The following is a 27,186-nucleotide window of genomic DNA, read 5'->3' on the forward strand; positions in this document are numbered from 1 at the left end:
TAATATTTTCGTTGAGAGAGTTGTGGGATTTTGCCTGAAATGTTGTTCAAATCGTACAGGGTTACGTTATGTAACATTCATATAGTTATACATTCGACTCCATAGATAAAGATTTATTTATCCTCATATAAATAGTGCCGATGATCGAGTAACCCGCGTGTTTCAACAATGAATTCGCACCACGGCATGATATGTAATTCGATAATATGTTTTGGTAATGTTTAACATGCAAGGAAAGGCTTTATTGTGACAAGGCTGAACTCGATCCGGTAACTTGAACAGTTTTACTGGTAAGACTGTGTCATATCAGAGGAATGAAGAAACGAAAACAATGAACGCTATCTACTGGAGTTTAGGGTTAATCCACTGGTGTTAGAGTTAAAATTTCAACTATCAAAATATCACCAAACAGGCAATTGCTTCGTTCAAATGAAGAAGAGTTGAAGCAATTTTCACCCGTCATGCCTTGACGGGTGACTTTCTAGTTTTCAAATAAAATGGCATAAGTACATATGTACATATTTTGTTGAAATATATTACAAAGCTTTAATATTCTATTAAATTATCGCATGCATTTTCCAAGTAATTTCTAGAACAGTTTTCGTTTTCTGTTTTTCTTTTCTTGTGCCCTTTTTATTAATAGAAAATATATCACTTATTTTCAGGAGGACAGAGGTTCACCCATATTTGGAAACTTTGTATGTGATTACCACTTAACATAAACTTTTTGTTAACTAATTTTAACTAATGACTCTATTAATTTCAATTATTTAATTAATTTTAGTTAATTAACATATTTTAATGATCAGTTTTAATTGGATTTATCTTAGTCTTGTGTAATTATCAGCTACTAATTCTGCTTTAGCATGCCTCCTCTTTTGAAGTTCGTGCAACCTTGGACCCCCCCCCTTAACAAAGTTCTAGCTACGTGCCTGACTACAGATTTGTTGAGTTGGATACATCAGTAGGCGCTTTGTCTTGCTGAAATACAGTTTGGTCTGCCTAACAAATCCTGTATTGGAATGAGATCAGAGCTACTAACTTTTTAAAATACAAAATCATAGCAGCATTTTGCAGTTGGGTGTAGCCGCTGCCGCAGATTTAAAGATGAATTGAACGAAGTGATGAATTGTCAACAGTAGGGTTCAAATAGTGCATATTTTGTGTGTCAGGATGAGAATGGATATTACTCCATCTTTGTGAAAGTTGATCTTGAAATTTTCTGATCTCTTCGTAGTATGTTTAACAGTTAAACCAGTGCTCTCAACAGTCCTTTCTTGTGACTTGTGGCAACAAATCTGAAAGCAGTTTCGATATTGTTTTGATCCAATATAAATTTCAAGCTTGTAAGCAAATATTTTTGCTTGAATTGGCTTGTGATATCGCAAACATGTCATATTAAAATGATTTTTACATGCTTAGGAATTTTTAAGTATAGTTTTCATGATTTTCATCACATAAAATAGAAAAAATAAAATCACAAAACATTATTTTTAAAATTTATTTAAAAAATAAAAGTTTATTTTTTAAATAAAAGCACTTATGATTTTTGTTCAAATATTACTTATATTACTTATGTATGTTTTAAATGTGACTACTAATTTTAAACAATAGTTTGTTTTCTACTAGCGTTCTTAAATATTACCCTGTATCAACTTATAGATAAATGTCCTTCCGTTACCGTATTTTTTTGTCCTTCCATTATCATTAAAAATCATGTAATTTAAATATCTATTAAAATTTTAACTATGTCTCCTTTACAAGGGACAAAATTCTGCTTTGCATAAAAAAACATTCGTTTCTATACCCCATTGGTTCTTGGTGAGCTAATTGAGATGTAGTATTTTGGTAACAGAAGGACATCAAATTGTCACCTCAGTAATGGACCTATTTCATGGGTGAAATAAAAGAAATTTGAAATTACTTACCAAAAAGTTTAAATAACAGTATGTAACAAAACAGAGATTTTTTGTTACATACTGTATTGACATTCAAAAGATAAAAGTTAACCTAAATATTATTTCCTGATAATAAGTTTATTTAAATTACAGTACGTAACAAAACAGAGATTTTTTGCTCTGTAAAAACATAAAGATAAAACTTGATTTTGCACTTGATTTTCTGATAGTCATCAAACTATTTGGGAAAAACAGGTTACGATTCAAAAAATTCATTTATTTCTGAAGAGAATGGTATATGGCAAGTGGCAGAAGATTGATATTTAAAATTCAAGTGTCATGTCTCTTTTTTTCCTGGAATTCACCAGCACCCACTACAGCTACTAGTACAGTCTCTTCCCGTAAAACAGATGAAAGGTTTTCCTACCAGTTGTACTGATTAACTCAAAATTTTAAAGTTTTGGCACTTACATCCTCTTGCTTCTCACTGCTTCAATTTAACTTTAATACCAAAAACAGTTGCAATGCAACATAATTTTCATTAATGGTTTCATGTTACCTGCATCAATAAAGTCTGGGTTATTTATCTTAATATAATTACATTTTTTTTACCGAAATAAATTCAGAACCACTGAAATAAATTTTCTCACAGAGAAATTTGGTTTTTTACTGCTAATTTTAGCAAACCTATATATGATAGAAATGTATGGGATCTAATTTCTTGCTGAATCATTTCAGTTTATTCATTTTCTTTTCTTATTTATTTGAGAAGCTTTACAAAACAATACCTTTAAAAGTGGAAGAAAGTCATACTAAGGAAGGAATCCGGAAGTCTAAAAAGGCGTGAAGCTTCCATGAAGAACAATAAATTTGGCAGGTATGTCAATGTAATAATGTACTTACCTCTGTCATTTTCTGATTTCACCATGTTAAATGGATTGGCAGGGATGTCTAATGGAATGAATACCATAGTTTTCTCAGGAGCACAAATAACTTGCTTATGCAATGGAGAAGGAAATCCGCTTTCTACTGGACTGCAATAGGAGTTCTGTGCCCAGGAAAAAAAAAAAGCCAGAGTGTGACACCAGAAGCAGTTTTATTAACAATGAGAATCATACTGTTCAGAGACAAAAAAAAAAGACAGAAATAACGAAAGAAAAAATCAGACATTGAGTGCCCAAAATTTTTAAAGATAACATTCCAAGGGAAAAAATTAGGCCCTTATATATATTTTATTTTTCCCTTTTATCTCTATTAAGATCCTGAAATTTTCTCCATTAAGGAATAATGTTGTTCAATCTATTTGTATAACAATTTGATATATTTTTAAATTAAGACATATAAGTTAATAAAACAAAACTTATCAATCGGATAAAAGTAATTTTTTTCTTCTCTTTTAACCCTAAGTCATTATATGAATATTTTAAGCATTATTTTTACATTTCTTTCAATAAAACCAGAAGATGCCATTCAAATAAAATGTAAGGTGTTTTCAGTGAATCGTAAGTTTGACTAGATCTGAAAATAATCACTTGCCCCCTGACAACTAAACGTCTACTTTGGCCATTAAATAAAATACTCAACGAGCCAATAGCTCTTAACAGATGTAAATGCTGCCAAAAAGGGTTGTTGAGAGGTTGCATGAGATCTGACTGCTGAAATTGATATTTTTTAACATACAATGAGTAAAACTCCAGTTGTCCAAAGTTTTTAGTTTTCTTCTGAAAATTGCTATTTTACATTGAAACAAAATAAGTTCCATTTGATACACTAGTGGTTATCAAAATGTCAGTAAATATGGGGGGGGGGGGGGAATGAACTGCTAAGCAGGCTATTGAAATGTATGAGGCCGGCCGCAAGTTGAAGATCACTGATATGTAGTTTGATGTACATTGATCCAATTTATGAAATTCTGTTAAAAAATGATTTTAAAAAACAATAAAATTGAACATTTAAAAAATAAATCTGGGATGACCAGAAATATTTGATGAAACTTATGGTAGAAAATCCAACTGCTTCTCAAATTTTTTGAAGAGATAAAAAATCAAAATTAGAAAAGAAATCTAACATGCTGAGTGAGGAGGTAGAAGCTAGAGGAGGTTTAAAATTAAAATGGCGATAAAATATGAAAATCGTAGATTTGTTTCCTTTAGTAGAATTTTATTATAAGTCAAGAAATGTTGCAAGACACGAAAATTTGAGATGTTTTTCATTATTTCTATGTAGCTTTTCTTAAAAATTTGGCGAATAAAATATAGAAGTTAGTTAAAGTTTTTCAAAGGACTATGTTTGAGATTTCAATCGTTTTATATCCTGCTCATATTCTAATCATTTGAATGGATGAAAGTGATTTTGATATATTTCGCGTGAATAATTTTGTTGTTGAGTCTGTTCATTCATTTATTGTTAATTTAACTTTAATGTTCAATAAATTTACTGGTAGTTGCTTATTTTTTTGGAAAATTGCTGGCTTTTAAAATAATAAGCAAATAAAAGCTTAGTTTGTTTTTAAAATAAAATATTTATTTAAAAAAGTCTCTTTAAAAAATAAAGAGCTTAGTTTTAAAACCGTCTTAGTGGTTCTCTCTTTGCTAGTAAATTTACGCATCATTATTGACACTCATTTGAAGATTCTTCAGGGGTTTGGCCAGAGGATATTTAGGTCCGTTAACGGAACCTTCACAAAAATCCGATCAACCAAAACGGACCTTTCACAAAATCCCGATCAAACAAAACGGACCTTTCACAAAATCCCGATCAAACAAAACGGACCCTTCACAAAATTCTGATAAAGAAGATCGGATCTTTCACAAATTGTTTATTGAAAGAACAAATCTGAAAGCAAAATAACGCACATATTTCTGTGTATAAACCGATAATTTTTGGAGCCTTTTTTTGAAGCCAAATTAGAGGGATCAGCTTATACAAAATCGGCTTACTTTGAAAAAAGATTCGGCACTCTTGCGATGCTCCTGCAAATGATAAATGATTGCTACTGCCAAATAAATATAATGGTTGCTTGTTTTATCACAGCTAATTAGCAGCGGTGTTGTTGTAAACTTTTCTGAAAAGGCATTGGTAAGCACTTTTCTCCCCCTCATGATTTAATAAACAATACTGATATATATCTGCGAAATGAACTTAGAGCTGCAAAGTTATAGTAAGGGTGGGGAAAAAATATGATCTCTTCAGATAGGGTTACCAACTTCAAAATTATCACCACTTAACGTCTGGCGTTGAACCTTTATAATGACTTGATTAGAAAATATTCTCATCATTTCACCGGCTTGTCAATATTTGCGTTTTGACGGTGCAGTGCGATGTTTAATTGTTATTTTGGGAGAAAATTATATGGGTTTTGATTTTTCGATGAAAACAAGGATGATTAGCTTTAAATAAACTCGTTTAATTACCGTTTTTTTTCTTTAGATGTCTACATTTTAAAAAATGCAATCTTATAACATCCGATATGAGAATCATATTTTGTTCTTTTTTTAAGCTAACTTCCCTTAATTAGGATGCAAATAAATGAAAAGTCTCTTTATTTCTGTTGGAACTCTCATTTCAAGTTTTTAAAGCAAAATTCCATTTTCGGTTATGAGTCAAAAATTAAAATGATGAATAGATGGTTTATTTTATTTTATTTTATTTTTTTTGCATCAACTATGTCCACAGATATTAATGAAATGTTTATCATAGGACTCTAAACTGCAATTTAAAAATAATTTTATCATAAATATTTCTTTTACAAGCCGTTTTTATACTTTTGATGCCTTCACTTTGAGAATTGCGATCTCTTTGCATCCGCTATGGGAATCGGATTTTTGGAATTTTTGATGTTTATTACGCTTTGTTAAGAGGTAAACAATTAAAATATCTTTTTTTTTTTGTTAAAATCTCAGAATGTATAAGTTTTAATCGAAATTCTGTGTTTTTTAAGAGTGTCTTGGGTCAAAAAGTTAAATGCTGAACCCTATTCTGAAATTTATTTTATGTATTTATTTTTTTGTTACAATTATTTTAAATACTGTACAGAAATTTTTCTAGTATAATTTAACATAATGTAGAATGGTAGATAAATATTGATACTTGAGAGAGCGATGCCCCCCCCCCCCCGCCAAATATCAGAAAAACACTCCAGAATGATTTTCTCGACATAGAAGAGTAAAACATTTAACTTTAAGTTTAACTGATGCAGTTTGTGCCATCTCTAAATTCTAAAATTTCGTTTTAACAATTTTTTTTTTTCTTTTTTTTTTTTTTTTGCGAAATTATTTGATTTTTCGCAAAATTAATTCATTTTTCACAAAATTATTTGATTTTTCACAAAAAACGGACCCTGTGAAAAATCCTGGACAGACCCCTGTTCTTTTACTCTGAGAATCCATTTCTGAGTAAGTATTATTTTTTCAATGTTTTTTAAGGATTGAAAGACTATTATTGTGTATTACATCAAAGACTTTTCATAGAAAAAAACATCATATTCGTACAATTTTTAACTTACATTGATTTAAATTTTTACCTTGATTTAACTTTTTCCCCAGAAAAAAAGGGAAACTCACTTTTACAAAAATATTTCGCTCTTTCACAAAATGGGGCCCCTAAACTAAAATCTGGATCGAACCATGAAGTAATACTTTGATATAGAGGGAAAGTAAATTATTTTACATCTTTCATTTTCAAAATAAGTGTTTTTATGTAAGGTACCGAGCATTAAAAAAATATATAGTCCAAAAAAAAAAAAAAGCATTTGGATATAAAATATAAAACATAATTTTGTGCAAGAAATTTTCAATTTTTCCAGAGTGGAAATGAGCCCTTTTCGAAAAAAACTGGCTTTTCCCCCAAAATTTCTGGTGTTTTGTGTTTGTCTAAGCTGTCCCCCCTCCCCTAGAAATACACTATACTAATATAGGAAAACAAGCACAGAAGCTGACCTTCTCAAGATAGCTCTTTAGCTCCCATAGGAGAAAAGCTGTAATCTCTACGGTTGAAACACCATCTTAGTGGCTAGCCTTTGGCATAAAAAAAAAGTAAAGACAATAGCAGACTGGAGGGAATTCTAATTGAAACCACCTAGGTTTCACAAAGAATGTATAAAAAGTTAGGAACTCAATTTTAAGTAAACAGAAGTTTTGTGGATGAATTATGTAGTTCATGAAATAAATACATATGAAACAAGACCAATTATTACACAATTTTTTCCTTAATATAGTGTTCGGAACTTACTAAAACATAAATTGCTTTATTAGTGCAAACAGCAATTCTATTGTCAGCAGACCAATCGATAGCAAATTTGCGGCATATTTCTCCAGGAAGAGAAAAATTTTGAACTAATGTAACAGAAGTCATTTTCTCCATTTTTTTAAGCTCTGAAATTTATTTCCGGCTTGAAATTATCTCGACACCGAACCTTCTGACTCAGTTGCATTGATCGGAAATACTGCGGCCGTTATACGTCTTTTTTTTTTTTTTTTTTTTTTTGCCTTCTCTTCTAGTTGAAACTGTAAGGATTATCAGTTACTTTAATTCCCTTGTTTCTTCTACTTCCTTACGAGTCAGAAGTTTTTCATCTCAATTATTAATTTTCACTTTCCATTTCCATATGTTAAAGATCCGTTTATATCTTTTTCACAAGACAATTCTTCGAATGACTTAATTTAATTCAGGATCGTTCCTGCATTGACCGATTTCCAATATACACCAACATCAACGAATGATTATTGTAAACAATGTTACGAAAGTTAGCGGTCAAAGTTAAGACATAAAAAAAAAAGTTAAAATTGTGTGAGATGTTAAATGATGGCCGTTGCGTCCTCGTAGGCTACGCATATACAGAACGAAAGCGCCATCTAGTGACGCTACAATTAAATATTTTCTTCTCTATATGTGGTGTTTTGCCGTTTTAAAGCGCTAGGTGGTGACTTTTTCTCTCGCATTATTTAGTTCAGTGCGAAAAATGGCGGCTATACTTTCTGTCAATCCGAAGGCTGAAATTGCTCGTCAAGCTCAAGCGCTTGCCGTAAATATTTCGGCGGCGAGAGGCTTGCAAGATGTTTTAAAAACAAATTTAGGACCTAAAGGAACTATGAAAATGTAAGTGAGTTTAAATTGTATTATGTAAACCGTGTAAATAAAGATTTCTCTAACACGTGGTTTCACAGCCGGCAGAATCTTCGATTGTGTAGAAAACTATTTTAAATAGAAATTAAAAGGTAGAGGTGTTTGATTCCCCAAAGAATTTCAGTGCTTTCATAAAACCGAAGGTGCTAGAATTGTTTCCCAAACCTTATATTTAATGGTTTGTTTACAATTTTTAAAAGGCCTGTTCTTATGAAATGCCGCATCATGCCCGACTGGTTGGTTTATCAAATATTTCAAAACCTATTTGGAAAGAAATGCTTGCACAAAACTCGCCAGGCTTCACCTACAGGCGGATATTTTCCCTTTTTTTGGGGGAAGGGAGGGGAGTGTTCCTTTGAAAATATGAGGTCAGTTTGCTGCAACTACCAAATGGGTACCCTACCTGTGGATGGCAATTCCAAATAGGGATGTAAGGCGCATCTTAAGGGGGTTGCAGTATTATTCCTACATTATAACATAAAAATTCCTACAAAATGTTAGCTTTAAAACTTCTAAAGACAAGAAAGAAAAAAAAGTTTTCTTTTATTACAATGTTAATTGCCTGATCTACTAAATATACCTTGAGTATATGTTTAGTATTTATACGGGGGGGGGGGGGTCAGACCTCAATGTAAAATCGCTTTTCTTTAGTCCGGATTCATTCAATAGAAATTCTACATTATGAATTATTCGAAGTTCAGTGGGACCTTGAATACCATAATCGCTTATAAGGTCACTTTTGTCCAACTTTCCTTGGGTGATTTCATTGCTAGAGAGATTTAATTCCAAGAATTTTCTGTGGGTTTGATCTTTTATCAGTTCAAAGCTTTTTTTCTACTAAGGTACACTAGTGGACCCATGCAGAACTCCGCACTCTGCTTCGATTCGTTTCATGTGGCATTTCTCTCTTTAAAAATTTCAAAGAACATTATGAAGAATTGGAAAAAATAAACGGAAAAAAGTAAAGGCACAAAAGAAGGCATGTAATTTAAAGACATCAATGACAAAACCTTGTTAAATACAATGTTGTGATTGGTTGTAACTTTTTGTTTGTTCTTATTTTCAATGCAAACATAAATATCATTAAAAAGGTGACTGAATGACTCGTGAAAAAGCAGTAGTTGTGCATGTGAAAAAACAGGTTGTGGCAAATACAAGCCTGCCTAGATGTGAGACTGACATATAAAAGAAAGGCATAAAAGTGATAAGTATTGGCACGGATTCGAACTGGTGCCATTCTTATTGTCAGCATGACACTCCAACCAACCGAGCAACTTCATCTTTGTTTTCGAGTGCTATTCATTGAATCAAATGTAATAAAAAACAGCTAAAAAACTTTTTGCCAAAAAAAAGACCGTACGTCTATGTTTTGTCATTAGCCAGCTGATACGCTTTAAAATCATTTGTAAAACATAGAATTTGATTAAGGAATGAGTATGAGTAAGATCTCGCGTAGCGATTGAAACAAACATTCTGGAGAAATAATATATTAGATTGAAAATAAATATTTTCATTTTTAAAAGTTGATACAATTTCCCATTGCAGGCTGCTTTAACTGTTACGGCTTGAATGCCAGCACATGTTTTTCTTTTAATCGAACACTTAAAATTCAAAACCGAAACCAGTTGAACTGAATCCGTTTTTTAAGTGCAATTTTTTGAACGTTGAAAAATTGCATTTTTTTCCCCCACCAAAAGCAGAAGATAGGAAAAGGATTTCTTATTTTTGAAGTTGATGATAAATTTAATGTTTTACATCGTATTCAAATAAAGTTTTACTGGGTAAGACTCGTAATTTCAAATTGGCATAGTAGTTTTCTATTTATACAAAAGGTCGAACACTGCTAACAGCAAAATCTACATTTCAGCATACAATGAAAAGTTTTTCTGCGCAAAAAGGATTCCCTTGAAGTCTGAATTTTTTAATTTAATATTTTTTATGCTTATATTATGCTTAGTAATCTGAACGGAGTTAAAGCTTTAAAAAAAAGAAAGAACACCCTTTGATTAATAGTCAATTTATCTGAATAATAACTATAGCCTGCATAAAAGAGTTGAAATGCCAAGGAGCATTCCCTTCGCATTTATGTCATTGCCTTGCGTGTGTTATCTGGTTGTAATGAGTATTGTGAGGCTCTGAAAAGTTAAGAGCCATTATTTTGAAATTCAGACAAGGTGTGGCAGTGACCATTTTTGATTTTTATAAATTTTTTTATATGTCAAAGTAGGTCATGAGAAGTGAACATTCTGAAATTTTTAGCCTTCCAAAAAATTTTTTTCGCTCGTTAAAAATTCCCAAAGTTTGACGTTTTGCAGCGCTTTTTAGAAAAATTCTAAAAGTCGCGTTTCAGTGCGCTTTAGCTCTTTACAGAAATACCACCCCACGGTTATGTTTATATTTATTGGTTGTACTGTATCTAGTGATGATGACTTCATAGTTATTTTGGTTGGGGGTTGTTGCTTTCTTCAGATAAGGGGTCGCAAAGTATGGATTTTATCCGTTTTCGCGCAAGTTGAACCTGCATTATTTCCCCCAAAAAGCCACCCGCCGAAAAAAATGTAACATATACTGAAAGTTTATACTATGAAGAGAGTAAATGGCACAAAATTTGTTTGAGGTTTAATTTTTTTTAGGAGAAAAATACCCTGATATTTTTCAAATTATCAAAAATTGTGCTTTTTTGATCGCAATTAACTCAAAACAGCATCACTAGGAAAAAAAAACCTTTTATATATTCTGGTACCTGGCTATGTGTAAAACATCATGAAAAAGAAAGCAGCATGGGATCTCTTCTTGTTTTCCAGAAAATAATTTTTTTTGTAGCTCATTTTATGCGTTTTCTTGTATGTAAAACATGTGTCCAGTATGCAGATTAGATCTTCTAAAACTTTAAGGATGTAGTAAGAATGTATGTATGTGTGTATAGAGAAAGAAAAAGACTAGTAATACTTTATTTTTCTGATTTTTACAAATTGATGGTATTTTAATTGCAGGTAATTCAGAAAACGATAAATCCATATCATATATATATATATATATATATTTATATGTATATATATATATCAGGGTTGGGTTTTAGACTGTCCAAAACCGGTTTAGGACAGGACAGGTGGTTTTTACCGTCCAAAACTGTCCAAAAGTGTCTGAAACTGTCTTAAACTGTCCAAAACTATGCTAAAGCTAAAGGGGTGTAATCTAATCAACTCGTATTTACTGCAATATTCGCAATGTATAAATATAGATATTAATCAGGTTTAATTAATGGTATTTAATAAAAAAAATTCTCAAAAATGTTCATTTAAAAAATATTTTAATTAAAAAAATTGCTAATAGCTATTGCGTAAAAACATCCTTATGTAACAGTTGGCAGAGTTATCAAAGGAAATTCACAACACTACCAAGACAACAAATGTCAGTTCCATTTATAACACAAAGGAATGTTATTAAAAAAAAAGCTTCTTTTTTTTTAAAATGGTTTTTGCAAATAAGTTTTACATGATGTTTTAACAAAATTTATTTTTTAAATTATAGATTAAAGAACAAGAAATTGATGACTACACTTATGTTATAGAACCTGTGCTAGTCCTCAGCCGGCAGAATCTTCGATTGTGTAGAAAACTATTTTAAATAGAAATTAAAAGGTAGAGGTGTTTGATTCCCCAAAGAATTTCAGTGCTTTCATAAAACCGAAGGTGCTAGAATTGTTTCCCAAACCTTATATTTAATGGTTTGTTTACAATTTTTAAAAGGCCTGTTCTTATGAAATGCCGCATCATGCCCGACTGGTTGGTTTATCAAATATTTCAAAACCTATTTGGAAAGAAATGCTTGCACAAAACTCGCCAGGCTTCACCTACAGGCGGATATTTTCCCTTTTTTTGGGGGAAGGGAGGGGAGTGTTCCTTTGAAAATATGAGGTCAGTTTGCTGCAACTACCAAATGGGTACCCTACCTGTGGATGGCAATTCCAAATAGGGATGTAAGGCGCATCTTAAGGGGGTTGCAGTATTATTCCTACATTATAACATAAAAATTCCTACAAAATGTTAGCTTTAAAACTTCTAAAGACAAGAAAGAAAAAAAAGTTTTCTTTTATTACAATGTTAATTGCCTGATCTACTAAATATACCTTGAGTATATGTTTAGTATTTATACGGGGGGGGGGGGGGTCAGACCTCAATGTAAAATCGCTTTTCTTTAGTCCGGATTCATTCAATAGAAATTCTACATTATGAATTATTCGAAGTTCAGTGGGACCTTGAATACCATAATCGCTTATAAGGTCACTTTTGTCCAACTTTCCTTGGGTGATTTCATTGCTAGAGAGATTTAATTCCAAGAATTTTCTGTGGGTTTGATCTTTTATCAGTTCAAAGCTTTTTTTCTACTAAGGTACACTAGTGGACCCATGCAGAACTCCGCACTCTGCTTCGATTCGTTTCATGTGGCATTTCTCTCTTTAAAAATTTCAAAGAACATTATGAAGAATTGGAAAAAATAAACGGAAAAAAGTAAAGGCACAAAAGAAGGCATGTAATTTAAAGACATCAATGACAAAACCTTGTTAAATACAATGTTGTGATTGGTTGTAACTTTTTGTTTGTTCTTATTTTCAATGCAAACATAAATATCATTAAAAAGGTGACTGAATGACTCGTGAAAAAGCAGTAGTTGTGCATGTGAAAAAACAGGTTGTGGCAAATACAAGCCTGCCTAGATGTGAGACTGACATATAAAAGAAAGGCATAAAAGTGATAAGTATTGGCACGGATTCGAACTGGTGCCATTCTTATTGTCAGCATGACACTCCAACCAACCGAGCAACTTCATCTTTGTTTTCGAGTGCTATTCATTGAATCAAATGTAATAAAAAACAGCTAAAAAGCTTTTTGCCAAAAAAAAGACCGTACGTCTATGTTTTGTCATTAGCCAGCTGATACGCTTTAAAATCATTTGTAAAACATAGAATTTGATTAAGGAATGAGTATGAGTAAGATCTCGCGTAGCGATTGAAACAAACATTCTGGAGAAATAATATATTAGATTGAAAATAAATATTTTCATTTTTAAAAGTTGATACAATTTCCCATTGCAGGCTGCTTTAACTGTTACGGCTTGAATGCCAGCACATGTTTTTCTTTTAATCGAACACTTAAAATTCAAAACCGAAACCAGTTGAACTGAATCCGTTTTTTAAGTGCAATTTTTTGAACGTTGAAAAATTGCATTTTTTCCCCCACCAAAAGCAGAAGATAGGAAAAGGATTTCTTATTTTTGAAGTTGATGATAAATTTAATGTTTTACATCGTATTCAAATAAAGTTTTACTGGGTAAGACTCGTAATTTCAAATTGGCATAGTAGTTTTCTATTTATACAAAAGGTCGAACACTGCTAACAGCAAAATCTACATTTCAGCATACAATGAAAAGTTTTTCTGCGCAAAAAGGATTCCCTTGAAGTCTGAATTTTTTAATTTAATATTTTTTATGCTTATATTATGCTTAGTAATCTGAACGGAGTTAAAGCTTTAAAAAAAAGAAAGAACACCCTTTGATTAATAGTCAATTTATCTGAATAATAACTATAGCCTGCATAAAAGAGTTGAAATGCCAAGGAGCATTCCCTTCGCATTTATGTCATTGCCTTGCGTGTGTTATCTGGTTGTAATGAGTATTGTGAGGCTCTGAAAAGTTAAGAGCCATTATTTTGAAATTCAGACAAGGTGTGGCAGTGACCATTTTTGATTTTTATAAATTTTTTTATATGTCAAAGTAGGTCATGAGAAGTGAACATTCTGAAATTTTTAGCCTTCCAAAAAATTTTTTTCGCTCGTTAAAAATTCCCAAAGTTTGACGTTTTGCAGCGCTTTTTAGAAAAATTCTAAAAGTCGCGTTTCAGTGCGCTTTAGCTCTTTACAGAAATACCACCCCACGGTTATGTTTATATTTATTGGTTGTACTGTATCTAGTGATGATGACTTCATAGTTATTTTGGTTGGGGGTTGTTGCTTTCTTCAGATAAGGGGTCGCAAAGTATGGATTTTATCCGTTTTCGCGCAAGTTGAACCTGCATTATTTCCCCCAAAAAGCCACCCGCCGAAAAAAATGTAACATATACTGAAAGTTTATACTATGAAGAGAGTAAATGGCACAAAATTTGTTTGAGGTTTAATTTTTTTTAGGAGAAAAATACCCTGATATTTTTCAAATTATCAAAAATTGTGCTTTTTTGATCGCAATTAACTCAAAACAGCATCACTAGGAAAAAAAACCTTTTATATATTCTGGTACCTGGCTATGTGTAAAACATCATGAAAAAGAAAGCAGCATGGGATCTCTTCTTGTTTTCCAGAAAATAATTTTTTTTGTAGCTCATTTTATGCGTTTTCTTGTATGTAAAACATGTGTCCAGTATGCAGATTAGATCTTCTAAAACTTTAAGGATGTAGTAAGAATGTATGTATGTGTGTATAGAGAAAGAAAAAGACTAGTAATACTTTATTTTTCTGATTTTTACAAATTGATGGTATTTTAATTGCAGGTAATTCAGAAAACGATAAATCCATATCATATATATATATATATATATATTTATATGTATATATATATATCAGGGTTGGGTTTTAGACTGTCCAAAACCGGGTTTAGGACAGGACAGGTGGTTTTTACCGTCCAAAACTGTCCAAAAGTGTCTGAAACTGTCTTAAACTGTCCAAAACTATGCTAAAGCTAAAGGGGTGTAATCTAATCAACTCGTATTTACTGCAATATTCGCAATGTATAAATATAGATATTAATCAGGTTTAATTAATGGTATTTAATAAAAAAAATTCTCAAAAATGTTCATTTAAAAAATATTTTAATTAAAAAAATTGCTAATAGCTATTGCGTAAAAACATCCTTATGTAACAGTTGGCAGAGTTATCAAAGGAAATTCACAACACTACCAAGACAACAAATGTCAGTTCCATTTATAACACAAAGGAATGTTATTAAAAAAAAAGCTTTTTTTTTTTTAAAATGGTTTTTGCAAATAAGTTTTACATGATGTTTTAACAAAATTTATTTTTTAAATTATAGATTAAAGAACAAGAAATTGATGACTACACTTATGTTATAGAACCTGTGCTAGTCCTCAGCCGGCAGAATCTTCGATTGTGTAGAAAACTATTTTAAATAGAAATTAAAAGGTAGAGGTGTTTGATTCCCCAAAGAATTTCAGTGCTTTCATAAAACCGAAGGTGCTAGAATTGTTTCCCAAACCTTATATTTAATGGTTTGTTTACAATTTTTAAAAGGCCTGTTCTTATGAAATGCCGCATCATGCCCGACTGGTTGGTTTATCAAATATTTCAAAACCTATTTGGAAAGAAATGCTTGCACAAAACTCGCCAGGCTTCACCTACAGGCGGATATTTTCCCTTTTTTTGGGGGAAGGGAGGGGAGTGTTCCTTTGAAAATATGAGGTCAGTTTGCTGCAACTACCAAATGGGTACCCTACCTGTGGATGGCAATTCCAAATAGGGATGTAAGGCGCATCTTAAGGGGGTTGCAGTATTATTCCTACATTATAACATAAAAATTCCTACAAAATGTTAGCTTTAAAACTTCTAAAGACAAGAAAGAAAAAAAAGTTTTCTTTTATTACAATGTTAATTGCCTGATCTACTAAATATACCTTGAGTATATGTTTAGTATTTATACGGGGGGGGGGGGGGGGGTCAGACCTCAATGTAAAATCGCTTTTCTTTAGTCCGGATTCATTCAATAGAAATTCTACATTATGAATTATTCGAAGTTCAGTGGGACCTTGAATACCATAATCGCTTATAAGGTCACTTTTGTCCAACTTTCCTTGGGTGATTTCATTGCTAGAGAGATTTAATTCCAAGAATTTTCTGTGGGTTTGATCTTTTATCAGTTCAAAGCTTTTTTTCTACTAAGGTACACTAGTGGACCCATGCAGAACTCCGCACTCTGCTTCGATTCGTTTCATGTGGCATTTCTCTCTTTAAAAATTTCAAAGAACATTATGAAGAATTGGAAAAAATAAACGGAAAAAAGTAAAGGCACAAAAGAAGGCATGTAATTTAAAGACATCAATGACAAAACCTTGTTAAATACAATGTTGTGATTGGTTGTAACTTTTTGTTTGTTCTTATTTTCAATGCAAACATAAATATCATTAAAAAGGTGACTGAATGACTCGTGAAAAAGCAGTAGTTGTGCATGTGAAAAAACAGGTTGTGGCAAATACAAGCCTGCCTAGATGTGAGACTGACATATAAAAGAAAGGCATAAAAGTGATAAGTATTGGCACGGATTCGAACTGGTGCCATTCTTATTGTCAGCATGACACTCCAACCAACCGAGCAACTTCATCTTTGTTTTCGAGTGCTATTCATTGAATCAAATGTAATAAAAAACAGCTAAAAAGCTTTTTGCCAAAAAAAAGACCGTACGTCTATGTTTTGTCATTAGCCAGCTGATACGCTTTAAAATCATTTGTAAAACATAGAATTTGATTAAGGAATGAGTATGAGTAAGATCTCGCGTAGCGATTGAAACAAACATTCTGGAGAAATAATATATTAGATTGAAAATAAATATTTTCATTTTTAAAAGTTGATACAATTTCCCATTGCAGGCTGCTTTAACTGTTACGGCTTGAATGCCAGCACATGTTTTTCTTTTAATCGAACACTTAAAATTCAAAACCGAAACCAGTTGAACTGAATCCGTTTTTTAAGTGCAATTTTTTGAACGTTGAAAAATTGCATTTTTTCCCCCACCAAAAGCAGAAGATAGGAAAAGGATTTCTTATTTTTGAAGTTGATGATAAATTTAATGTTTTACATCGTATTCAAATAAAGTTTTACTGGGTAAGACTCGTAATTTCAAATTGGCATAGTAGTTTTCTATTTATACAAAAGGTCGAACACTGCTAACAGCAAAATCTACATTTCAGCATACAATGAAAAGTTTTTCTGCGCAAAAAGGATTCCCTTGAAGTCTGAATTTTTTAATTTAATATTTTTTATGCTTATATTATGCTTAGTAATCTGAACGGAGTTAAAGCTTTAAAAAAAAGAAAGAACACCCTTTGATTAATAGTCAATTTATCTGAATAATAACTATAGCCTGCATAAAAGAGTTGAAATGCCAAGGAGCATTCCCTTCGCATTTATGTCATTGCCTTGCGTGTGTTATCTGGTTGTAATGAGTATTGTGAGGCTCTGAAAAGTTAAGAGCCATTATTTTGAAATTCAGACAAGGTGTGGCAGTGACCATTTTTGATTTTTATAAATTTTTTTATATGTCAAAGTAGGTCATGAGAAGTGAACATTCTGAAATTTTTAGCCTTCCAAAAAATTTTTTTCGCTCGTTAAAAATTCCCAAAGTTTGACGTTTTGCAGCGCTTTTTAGAAAAATTCTAAAAGTCGCGTTTCAGTGCGCTTTAGCTCTTTACAGAAATACCACCCCACGGTTATGTTTATATTTATTGGTTGTACTGTATCTAGTGATGATGACTTCATAGTTATTTTGGTTGGGGGTTGTTGCTTTCTTCAGATAAGGGGTCGCAAAGTATGGATTTTATCCGTTTTCGCGCAAGTTGAACCTGCATTATTTCCCCCAAAAAGCCACCCGCCGAAAAAAATGTAACATATACTGAAAGTTTATACTATGAAGAGAGTAAATGGCACAAAATTTGTTTGAGGTTTAATTTTTTTTAGGAGAAAAATACCCTGATATTTTTCAAATTATCAAAAATTGTGCTTTTTTGATCGCAATTAACTCAAAACAGCATCACTAGGAAAAAAAACCTTTTATATATTCTGGTACCTGGCTATGTGTAAAACATCATGAAAAAGAAAGCAGCATGGGATCTCTTCTTGTTTTCCAGAAAATAATTTTTTTTGTAGCTCATTTTATGCGTTTTCTTGTATGTAAAACATGTGTCCAGTATGCAGATTAGATCTTCTAAAACTTTAAGGATGTAGTAAGAATGTATGTATGTGTGTATAGAGAAAGAAAAAGACTAGTAATACTTTATTTTTCTGATTTTTACAAATTGATGGTATTTTAATTGCAGGTAATTCAGAAAACGATAAATCCATATCATATATATATATATATATATATTTATATGTATATATATATATCAGGGTTGGGTTTTAGACTGTCCAAAACCGGTTTAGGACAGGACAGGTGGTTTTTACCGTCCAAAACTGTCCAAAAGTGTCTGAAACTGTCTTAAACTGTCCAAAACTATGCTAAAGCTAAAGGGGTGTAATCTAATCAACTCGTATTTACTGCAATATTCGCAATGTATAAATATAGATATTAATCAGGTTTAATTAATGGTATTTAATAAAAAAAATTCTCAAAAATGTTCATTTAAAAAATATTTTAATTAAAAAAATTGCTAATAGCTATTGCGTAAAAACATCCTTATGTAACAGTTGGCAGAGTTATCAAAGGAAATTCACAACACTACCAAGACAACAAATGTCAGTTCCATTTATAACACAAAGGAATGTTATTAAAAAAAAAGCTTTTTTTTTTTTAAAATGGTTTTTGCAAATAAGTTTTACATGATGTTTTAACAAAATTTATTTTTTAAATTATAGATTAAAGAACAAGAAATTGATGACTACACTTATGTTATAGAACCTGTGCTAGTCCTCAGCCGGCAGAATCTTCGATTGTGTAGAAAACTATTTTAAATAGAAATTAAAAGGTAGAGGTGTTTGATTCCCCAAAGAATTTCAGTGCTTTCATAAAACCGAAGGTGCTAGAATTGTTTCCCAAACCTTATATTTAATGGTTTGTTTACAATTTTTAAAAGGCCTGTTCTTATGAAATGCCGCATCATGCCCGACTGGTTGGTTTATCAAATATTTCAAAACCTATTTGGAAAGAAATGCTTGCACAAAACTCGCCAGGCTTCACCTACAGGCGGATATTTTCCCTTTTTTTGGGGGAAGGGAGGGGAGTGTTCCTTTGAAAATATGAGGTCAGTTTGCTGCAACTACCAAATGGGTACCCTACCTGTGGATGGCAATTCCAAATAGGGATGTAAGGCGCATCTTAAGGGGGTTGCAGTATTATTCCTACATTATAACATAAAAATTCCTACAAAATGTTAGCTTTAAAACTTCTAAAGACAAGAAAGAAAAAAAAGTTTTCTTTTATTACAATGTTAATTGCCTGATCTACTAAATATACCTTGAGTATATGTTTAGTATTTATACGGGGGGGGGGGGGGGGTCAGACCTCAATGTAAAATCGCTTTTCTTTAGTCCGGATTCATTCAATAGAAATTCTACATTATGAATTATTCGAAGTTCAGTGGGACCTTGAATACCATAATCGCTTATAAGGTCACTTTTGTCCAACTTTCCTTGGGTGATTTCATTGCTAGAGAGATTTAATTCCAAGAATTTTCTGTGGGTTTGATCTTTTATCAGTTCAAAGCTTTTTTTCTACTAAGGTACACTAGTGGACCCATGCAGAACTCCGCACTCTGCTTCGATTCGTTTCATGTGGCATTTCTCTCTTTAAAAATTTCAAAGAACATTATGAAGAATTGGAAAAAATAAACGGAAAAAAGTAAAGGCACAAAAGAAGGCATGTAATTTAAAGACATCAATGACAAAACCTTGTTAAATACAATGTTGTGATTGGTTGTAACTTTTTGTTTGTTCTTATTTTCAATGCAAACATAAATATCATTAAAAAGGTGACTGAATGACTCGTGAAAAAGCAGTAGTTGTGCATGTGAAAAAACAGGTTGTGGCAAATACAAGCCTGCCTAGATGTGAGACTGACATATAAAAGAAAGGCATAAAAGTGATAAGTATTGGCACGGATTCGAACTGGTGCCATTCTTATTGTCAGCATGACACTCCAACCAACCGAGCAACTTCATCTTTGTTTTCGAGTGCTATTCATTGAATCAAATGTAATAAAAAACAGCTAAAAAGCTTTTTGCCAAAAAAAAGACCGTACGTCTATGTTTTGTCATTAGCCAGCTGATACGCTTTAAAATCATTTGTAAAACATAGAATTTGATTAAGGAATGAGTATGAGTAAGATCTCGCGTAGCGATTGAAACAAACATTCTGGAGAAATAATATATTAGATTGAAAATAAATATTTTCATTTTTAAAAGTTGATACAATTTCCCATTGCAGGCTGCTTTAACTGTTACGGCTTGAATGCCAGCACATGTTTTTCTTTTAATCGAACACTTAAAATTCAAAACCGAAACCAGTTGAACTGAATCCGTTTTTTAAGTGCAATTTTTTGAACGTTGAAAAATTGCATTTTTTCCCCCACCAAAAGCAGAAGATAGGAAAAGGATTTCTTATTTTTGAAGTTGATGATAAATTTAATGTTTTACATCGTATTCAAATAAAGTTTTACTGGGTAAGACTCGTAATTTCAAATTGGCATAGTAGTTTTCTATTTATACAAAAGGTCGAACACTGCTAACAGCAAAATCTACATTTCAGCATACAATGAAAAGTTTTTCTGCGCAAAAAGGATTCCCTTGAAGTCTGAATTTTTTAATTTAATATTTTTTATGCTTATATTATGCTTAGTAATCTGAACGGAGTTAAAGCTTTAAAAAAAAGAAAGAACACCCTTTGATTAATAGTCAATTTATCTGAATAATAACTATAGCCTGCATAAAAGAGTTGAAATGCCAAGGAGCATTCCCTTCGCATTTATGTCATTGCCTTGCGTGTGTTATCTGGTTGTAATGAGTATTGTGAGGCTCTGAAAAGTTAAGAGCCATTATTTTGAAATTCAGACAAGGTGTGGCAGTGACCATTTTTGATTTTTATAAATTTTTTTATATGTCAAAGTAGGTCATGAGAAGTGAACATTCTGAAATTTTTAGCCTTCCAAAAAATTTTTTTCGCTCGTTAAAAATTCCCAAAGTTTGACGTTTTGCAGCGCTTTTTAGAAAAATTCTAAAAGTCGCGTTTCAGTGCGCTTTAGCTCTTTACAGAAATACCACCCCACGGTTATGTTTATATTTATTGGTTGTACTGTATCTAGTGATGATGACTTCATAGTTATTTTGGTTGGGGGTTGTTGCTTTCTTCAGATAAGGGGTCGCAAAGTATGGATTTTATCCGTTTTCGCGCAAGTTGAACCTGCATTATTTCCCCCAAAAAGCCACCCGCCGAAAAAAATGTAACATATACTGAAAGTTTATACTATGAAGAGAGTAAATGGCACAAAATTTGTTTGAGGTTTAATTTTTTTTAGGAGAAAAATACCCTGATATTTTTCAAATTATCAAAAATTGTGCTTTTTTGATCGCAATTAACTCAAAACAGCATCACTAGGAAAAAAAACCTTTTATATATTCTGGTACCTGGCTATGTGTAAAACATCATGAAAAAGAAAGCAGCATGGGATCTCTTCTTGTTTTCCAGAAAATAATTTTTTTTGTAGCTCATTTTATGCGTTTTCTTGTATGTAAAACATGTGTCCAGTATGCAGATTAGATCTTCTAAAACTTTAAGGATGTAGTAAGAATGTATGTATGTGTGTATAGAGAAAGAAAAAGACTAGTAATACTTTATTTTTCTGATTTTTACAAATTGATGGTATTTTAATTGCAGGTAATTCAGAAAACGATAAATCCATATCATATATATATATATATATATATTTATATGTATATATATATATCAGGGTTGGGTTTTAGACTGTCCAAAACCGGTTTAGGACAGGACAGGTGGTTTTTACCGTCCAAAACTGTCCAAAAGTGTCTGAAACTGTCTTAAACTGTCCAAAACTATGCTAAAGCTAAAGGGGTGTAATCTAATCAACTCGTATTTACTGCAATATTCGCAATGTATAAATATAGATATTAATCAGGTTTAATTAATGGTATTTAATAAAAAAAATTCTCAAAAATGTTCATTTAAAAAATATTTTAATTAAAAAAATTGCTAATAGCTATTGCGTAAAAACATCCTTATGTAACAGTTGGCAGAGTTATCAAAGGAAATTCACAACACTACCAAGACAACAAATGTCAGTTCCATTTATAACACAAAGGAATGTTATTAAAAAAAAGCTTTTTTTTTTTTAAAATGGTTTTTGCAAATAAGTTTTACATGATGTTTTAACAAAATTTATTTTTTAAATTATAGATTAAAGAACAAGAAATTGATGACTACACTTATGTTATAGAACCTGTGCTAGTCCTTTTTTAGTTCATATTTTTAATATAATACATTCCGTAACTACAAAAAATTGTAATTTATTGCATTTAAGTCAATTATTGTACTACATTTTGAAATCTTTCCTTTGCACACTTGCATAAATGTCGAAAAATTTGGTTTATGGAGGCAAAAAAACTCTTGCCTACAAATTGAAATTTTCAATGAAAAATTTAATTTTTACTCAACTATACTAAAATCAGCTGCATGAATAAGTTACATAGTATATTTATACTTGAATGTTCACATTAAATGAATATATTTTGCAGTCAGAAAAATAATTTCGACACATTTTGTTCTGTTTTTCATATTTTCCCACAAAATATAGTTTCTCAAAAATAGTTTTGGACACTTTCGGGCTCAAAGGGTTTGAACAGGATGGTAAAAACCTTGCCAAGCCTGCTTTCATTTGCACAAATGCGTAAACATAGGGAAATTTGGTTACTATTATCAAAATAAATAAACTCATGCATGCAAATTGAAATTTGATATATGTATATATATATATATATATATATATATATATATATATATATATATATTAGGGTGGTCCTTATTTATAAGGAAAAAATTTTTTTTTCGAATTTTTTAGAAATTATTTGCCAGAATGTACCTTTATATAAGACATGAAAATATAACAAATTTCAGCTCAATCGGTTAATATTAACACGTGCCGCATCGACGCTGAAGTTGTGAGATTCAATGTAAGGCAGTTATTACCTATAAGAACGACAATGTACGCTCGACTGTAAACATAAAATTACGCATTTTTTTTTAAATTTTAGTATAAAAACATACTAATTAAAATGAAAACGTAAAATAAAGATATAGTTTATCCTAATACTATATTTTTTATTTATTGAAATGATACATCCACTTCAGATACATATTTTGGATTTAAGTAAGCCTCCTTTTGTGGCGACTGGGAACTCTCTCCGGTACTCCTGAACCTGAATAAAAAAAAATAATATTGAATGTGTTTTCTAAACTTAGCCTATATAATGTGTTCAAGAAAAAAATAACAAAAAATTAAATTTGTTTATACATACCTGTATCAAAAATTGTTTTTGATGTTCATTTTTCGTCATTTTTTCATTGTAATCCTCAATCAACTTGACTCCTCTTTCTGCAATATCATTTGTACATTTTAAGGTTGAAATGATATTTTTTCCTGTGCGATAATCCTCTCTGTTTTCCCAATTCAGCGGATCGTCCTGAAGAAATTCAACACAAATACCGAATCGTTTAAATAACTGAAGTGAATTGGCGGACAATAATTCAGTTGGTAGATCTTTTTGAACAAAATTTTGGACATCTCGGATTTGCAACGATAGTTTTTTTCTCAATGACTTCTGTCTCTTCATTTTCTTCTTCTTTTTCATTCACAGTTTCTATGTTTTTACTTGCACATTCCATAATTTTTTGAGCCATTCTAATTTTTTCAACTCTCTCAATTTTATCGTCAAATATTGCCATGGCAGCACACTCTTCACTTAGATACCATAAATGGTTTAAAAATTTTGTTATTGCAATGTTTTCATTAATATTTTTAAATTTAACCAATTTTCTCAAAAAATATATATCATTTAGGGGAGCTCCTGTAGTATTCGTTGCTGAAAACCAGGCCTCTACATAACAGTATACAACGAAAACGCAAATTTCTGCATTCAGTTTGGAATTATCCTTTCTCATTTTCATTTGATCGCGAAATAAAAAAAGTTTTAAACAATAAATCGCTTTAGACATCCATCTCGCTAAATGATATGCACCGGGGGCCCTAAAACTCACATTTGTTTTATCTCCCAAAAAAATGAGCGTCAATTGCAAAAACTCTTTGTAGTCATCACGTGGTTGCTCTTCTGCAAGTTTCTGTTTCACAAAATAAATAATTTCGGGCGCTACATCTTTCAGTGCATTATAAACGGCTTCATCGCTGGTATAATCTAAAAATTTCATTTTATCAATATTCTTCCAGTTTTCTTTAAGTGCTTTGAATTGAGCAATTTCAGGGCCGGATGTTACAATTGCTTTTGTCCTCGTGAATACACCAGCCAAAACGACCTCAAATATATGGTGTCGGCATGGAAGCCACAAAATATCTCGCCCTAACCTTTGTTGAAGCAGAACTGCAGCTCCTTTTATACGTCCAGTGTTTGATGCTGTAGTATCAAAACAAAAGGCTTGAATTTTTTCGGTTAAATTCCATTCATCAGTGATATGGAACACAGCAGAGCAAACTTCCGATCCTCCTGATGATGCAATTCCAGGTACTCCTAATAATTGTTCAAAATCTAAACCAACCGCGATCACAGGAAGCCGATCAATTTTCTCATTTTTTGTGATATCAGGCAATAATTTGGAATCCCAATGCACTTCAATAAAATTTGCATCATTTCCTACCGATTTTATTGATGAATATTTTATTTTCCGCAAAATCTCTCTATTTCTTTTGATAGACGATCTATTGAGAACAAACTCGGTGATATCTATATTAAGAGCTTCTAGGACGGCAGAAATAATATGCATTGCATCCCTGTCACTCACTTTACATTTGTCCAAGGCAGCGGCCAGGCGAGGTGTCATTAACGTCTTTCGTCCTCTCTTGTTTGAAGATGGACCCTGTTGAGATTCCGATATGAAATATATGTCATCTTCACTGTTGTCTTGATTTATCACTTTTTTCTGTGAATCTTCGTGTTCTTTATCTTCCATTTCAAAATGTCCAATCGAACAACTAGTATTTTCCAACAAATCTTCTTTTCTTTTCAACTCTGCAGCTGTGCGTTCTTCTTTCCGCTTTTCCTTACGTAATAATTTGATATCTACTCCCAACATACAACCTACTCTACCTTTCTCAATACCCTTCAGGAGTTTTTTACAGCTCTGAATACAAGACCCCTTACTTTCATGATTATTACTAGACAAAGCCTGTAAAGCAGAGGTCGAGTCTGAAAGTATTACTCAGGGTTCGTACGCTCCTTCAAAACTCCTCCAATATTCCTTCATTCAGGAAATTTTTTGAAGGGCCCTTCAAACTCCTTCATTTTGGTTTTAATTCCTTCTCTTTTAGTTCAAGACTACATACTTTTCCACTATGACATTAACTAAAAATACTTCGATTGACAACTTAACATTGTCACAAGAGCAAAGGCATAAGGACAGTTTTGATGTAGTAATACAGGGTTGCCACGCACCAGAAAAACCTAGAATTGTCAGGTCCGAAAATCAGGGAAATGTCAGGGAAAATGAAAAATTGCATATTTCCGATCGTTCTTAGCGCGGCCCGCGACGTCAAAAAAAAAAAACTTTCAGCCTTGTTTTTTTCGCCGCCATTCCCTTCCCATTCCTCGTTTTGTCATTCCCCTCTTTCTTCTTCCCCTGCAGTTCTTTTTATCAACTCTCTGCCATTGGCGCGTGCGCCATAGCAGTCGGCGGCGGACATGCGCAGAAGGTACTTCTTTTCCTCGTTTGAGCGAGCGGGCTCTGTTTAAACGCTGCTTGTTTACGTCGACAGTTCTGAAGTTGTTCTGATGCACAGCACATTGTTTTGTCTGCGAGTGCGACTGAAATTTTTAATGAGCTGCAATAATCTTTTCATATTTTATATTATTTCTTTAAATTAATTAATGAAATCGTATTATTCTAAACAATTTTGTTCTGTAAATTTAGTTCATTAGACAATTTTAAACTTAGAAAGTTTCTTTTTTACAGAAGTATCGCTAATCTTTTAGTATTTTGGTAGTGATCTTTAAAGACTTCCAATGCGCTTCTTTCTTTCAAAATAAAAGTAATCCGATTAAAAAAAAAAAAAAAAAAAAATTTGCACATCAGAGAAGTTTCTGATCAATGCTCAAAATTAAACTTAATGACAGGGTGCCCACAGGAGTGATTATGGCGCAAGTTGCGCCATCAAAAATTTTTTTTTTTGGGGGGGGGGGATTTTTTAGTTATTTATTTTACTTTATTTTTATTCAAATTATTTACTCATGTTATTTTACTTTATTATTTTCATCTGTGTGTGTGTATTTTATTGGGGAGCGAGCACACTTTTCTTTCAAAACAATAATAATTAAAAATAAATAAATAGGTAAAAAAAATAAATAAAAAAGAGGGTTAAAAATAAAAAAAAAAGCGCTAAGGCGTTCAGAAATATTGGGGGGGGGGGGTGCCATTGAACTTGGGGGGGGAGCACCCCTGTTTTATGAGCAACAAACAGGGGAAATATGTGAAGCTAAAATATGCATGATTTTTTCACAGGCCAAAGTCTAAAAGCGCTTTGAGTTCAATGGATTGGAGGCTTAGAAAGCAATAATTGAAAAAGTTTAGGTTTCATAAGTTTTTAGTCCAGATTATTTTAGCAATTAACTTTATTTTTGTGATACAGATGTCACAATTGTTAATTTTGCAGTTCTTTCACTTGATGTAAGGCAGTGGCTTCTCGCTATTGAAAATTAGATATGCTACATTTACATTAATTGTTTATTACAGTTATTTGCTTCACTTGTGTTAGTACATTAGGGTAGTTCAAAAATACACTTAAAAAAAGTTTCTCCTAGAAAACAGGACACCACTCAATGTTTTTAAACTTGTGGATAGTAAAATACTGGAAGAATTTTAACTTCCTATTCCAACTGAAAGAGGGGTGCTCGACCCCCTCCCTCAAACTTCATAAGTATGAGGAGGGGGTTAAAAAATACATTGAACTGAAAAAACAATGTTACATACTATAATCTACACGAGTTATATGCATATTCATTGCAATAGAATAATTACTTACATGAAAAAAAAAACAGCTGGGGAAATTAAATGTTTCTAAATTTGTGACTTTTTCTATGCTAGAGCTAATGTTAAATTAAGGGGTCATTGAGCACCCTCTTAAAATTTGAATAAGAAGCTAAAACTTTTACAGCACAATA

The 27,186-nt window shown here is 31.9% G+C and overlaps 2 protein-coding genes across 2 annotated transcripts in view; one reads left to right on the forward strand and one right to left on the reverse strand.

Annotated features, from left to right (window-relative positions):
• The window catches only part of LOC129232413 (general transcription factor 3C polypeptide 4-like), a 68,998-nt gene extending 61,391 nt beyond the window's left edge, over positions 1 to 7,607 (reverse strand). Inside the window, exons 1-2 of the mRNA XM_054866561.1 lie at positions 7,128 to 7,607; positions 2,802 to 2,946 (exon numbers count right to left, since the gene is read on the reverse strand). Coding sequence (XP_054722536.1) covers positions 2,802 to 2,946; positions 7,128 to 7,259 — 277 coding nt within the window. The 5' untranslated portion in view covers positions 7,260 to 7,607. The remainder of the gene's footprint in view (positions 1 to 2,801; positions 2,947 to 7,127) is intronic.
• A 221-nt stretch (positions 7,608 to 7,828) lies between these two features.
• LOC129235283 (T-complex protein 1 subunit zeta-like) overlaps positions 7,829 to 27,186 on the forward strand; it is a 46,039-nt gene continuing 26,681 nt past the window's right edge. The window contains exon 1 of the mRNA XM_054869006.1: positions 7,829 to 7,994. Within this exon, the coding sequence (XP_054724981.1) occupies positions 7,858 to 7,994 (137 nt within the window). The 5' untranslated portion in view covers positions 7,829 to 7,857. The remainder of the gene's footprint in view (positions 7,995 to 27,186) is intronic.

Source organism: Uloborus diversus, chromosome 1 (assembly GCF_026930045.1).
Source record: "Uloborus diversus isolate 005 chromosome 1, Udiv.v.3.1, whole genome shotgun sequence".
NCBI lineage: Eukaryota > Metazoa > Arthropoda > Arachnida > Araneae > Uloboridae > Uloborus > Uloborus diversus.